The sequence below is a fragment of the Lottia gigantea genome (assembly GCF_000327385.1).
Source record: "Lottia gigantea unplaced genomic scaffold LOTGIsca_351, whole genome shotgun sequence".
Taxonomy (NCBI): domain Eukaryota; kingdom Metazoa; phylum Mollusca; class Gastropoda; family Lottiidae; genus Lottia; species Lottia gigantea.
The window spans coordinates 73,278-76,131 of NW_008709192.1; the positions used below are offsets into that span (position 1 = coordinate 73,278).

A 2,854-nucleotide genomic window follows, 5' to 3' on the forward strand; every position below is an offset into this window, starting at 1 on the left:
TTGAAACGGCTATTCTTTCAGATTTTAACAGTAGATTCCAAAAATGCAAACCCAAAGAAAATCGACCGAAAAATACGACTTCTAGAGCCGATTATCTATTCTTGCACATATTGAACTGTGGCACTTCCGGTTTTGCAAAAAAGATCCAAAATATATTTATGCACATCGTCGCCTATATCTAAGGTTCGTGAACGTTGAAAGGTTGCTGCAACTATTGTAGTCTAAGCTCAGGAAGGTGTGTAAAAATCGAAAAAAAAAAAAAAAAAAAAGAATTGACATTTCGATAACAAACTGGGACTTTGCCGTAACAAAGTCCCACAAAAAAGAATTGACATTTCGATAACAAACTGGGACTTTGCTGAGAGCAAAGTCCCACAATAATATCATATCTCGAATCACACTGTGAATTTATACTTGACATTTATTTACGATAGATATTTGACTTTTACCTTCACAGTATTTTAACGATATAGAATCTTTAATATAGTACATGGGTAAAATCATTTAATAGGTAGTTGCCTTCATTTTGATAAGCTTTATATATCTTAATATATAAAAACTATATCACGATTTTATATAGAGGGGTAAAATGATTGGTTCATTCTAAAATAGTCATCATAATGTCACGTTTTTACTAACTAATGTAATTTTGATCGGCTTACAGTATTACAACCTTTCAAAGGTTCGGTACTAAACTTTGATAGACAGTTGGTTGATAAATTGGTTGAATTCACAAATTACTTATGGAATGATTTTATCTAAACTAATAAACAATCGAAATTTGAAATATTGAACCGAAAGATAATTTTGTGAGCTGAATTTAAAATGAAAGTTATAAGTTGTTTAATTATCATATTGTTTATATTACAGGTCAATATACTATAAGAGGAGTTCCTGAAAGTTATGCAGTGTTTGGTGAAAATTATACATTACAATGTACTGTTACAGATTCGCCTAGTCTTGTAGATTTCCGGGGAAACAATGATGTTGTATGTACTATGATAAACTGTGGGAGTCAACCAATAGATAATAGATATAAATGTAGATGTATAAATAATAACAACAAACAACTATATCTAAATATAAGTAATATATATAAACAAGATGATACAACATGGTCTTGTGGTGATGATAACAACAGAGGATCAACTACTGTATCAGTTTATTGTAAATTGATTTTCTATCAAATAAAAAAAAATCTTATATGCATTCTGTACGTAACATTTTCAGATATAGTCTTTAGATATGTCATTCTTAAATGTTAAATTCGTGTAACAAATAAGTTTATTCTATTTAACAGTTTAATCCTTGACAAAACTTCTTGGCATTGGCCTTTACTTGATTATCCGTACCTAAATAGAACTTGGTCGAATAGAATAATGAGGAAAAATTACTTTTAAGACCCACGACCATAATATTTAAAGTAACTAACCAAACTTTTTTTTTCATGAAGCATCAAAATTGTTCTTAATTATTTTCTTTGAAGCTTTGTTTGTTTCACGTCAACTGGTGAAAAGAAATACTAGAATTATCAAATTATGATTTTTACAGATGGTCCAGAGAATATAAAATTTAACCCTACTTGTGATAATATAGATGTTACAGAAGGAAAGAATCAGAGTGTCAAATGTTTAGCTGATTGTAAACCAGATTGTAACATCACCTGGTCTAAAGATGGTTCACCAACAATTCTAAACAACCCTTTATCACTTAGTACTAGCGATCAAACTGGTTCTTATACCTGTACAGTTAGACATACTGTATTAAATAAACAACTTACAAAACAACTTAATGTTCAGATTTATTGTAAGTATATTAAATTACATGTATAACAGGTCTAACTGATGTAACAAGTATTAATATAACAGAAGGTACAGATCAAACTAAAACATGATTAACTTATTGTTATTATTTCAGATGGTCCTGATAAACTTACTTTCTCACCAGATGTATCACGTATCAATATAATAGAAGGCAGAGATCAAACTATAACATGTTTATCTGATTGTTATTATTTCAGATGGTCCTGATAAACTTACTTTCTCATCAGATGTATCAAGTATCAATATAATAGAAGGCAGAGATCAAACTATAACATGTTTAACTGATTGATATTATTTCATATGGTCCTGATGAACTTACTTTCTCATCAGATGTAACTAGTATCAATATAATAGAAGGTAGAGATCAAACTATAACATGTTTAACTGATTGTTATTATTTCAGATGGTCCTGATGAACTTACTTTCTCATCAGATGTAACTAGTATCAATATAATAGAAGGTAGAGATCAAACTATAACATGTTTAACTGATTGTTATTATTTCAGATGGTCCTGATGAACTTACTTTCTCATCAGATGTAACTAGTATCAAGTAAAGATCTTGTATTGACTGAAATAAAAAGAAATCAGGAAGGAAACTATAGATGTGAAGCTACCAATATTAAAAATACCAACCCTAAAACAAGATCACAATCTATACAAGTTAATGTACATTGTAAGTATATATATTTTACATTAACAGACAATTTGTCTAAGTGTCATACAATCTTTGGGTTATTGGGGAATCGATTTTAGTTTTCCATAAAAGTCAGTCTGTGTGAGTAGTTTTCAGATCGTAATTTGGTTGTAATTGTTCGACAGAAAACAGTCGTTTTTCACCATTAGCTTCTTTTCTAACCCCATTGAAACTATCATAACGAATATTTTAAAATTTACCCCGTAATTTGGCACACAATGTCACTGTTGTGATAAGGTTTAAATGGTTTCGTTTTTCATGAAAAATATATTTTCTATTTTCCGTCTTTCAGATCTACCATATATAACCAGTATAACATCAGATGCTGTAAATAA

General features: G+C 29.5%; 1 protein-coding gene across 1 annotated transcript in view; it reads left to right on the forward strand.

The window, feature by feature from the left end:
• The window catches only part of LOTGIDRAFT_175708 (hypothetical protein), a gene marked incomplete at both ends in the record, with an annotated part of 13,381 nt that extends 11,002 nt beyond the window's left edge, over positions 1-2,379 (forward strand). The window contains 5 exons of the mRNA XM_009058774.1: positions 871-1,047; positions 1,552-1,806; positions 1,918-1,995; positions 2,227-2,283; positions 2,330-2,379. Of these exons, the coding sequence (XP_009057022.1) occupies positions 871-1,047; positions 1,552-1,806; positions 1,918-1,995; positions 2,227-2,283; positions 2,330-2,379 (617 nt within the window). The remainder of the gene's footprint in view (positions 1-870; positions 1,048-1,551; positions 1,807-1,917; positions 1,996-2,226; positions 2,284-2,329) is intronic.
• Positions 2,380-2,854: the final 475 nt, after the last annotated feature.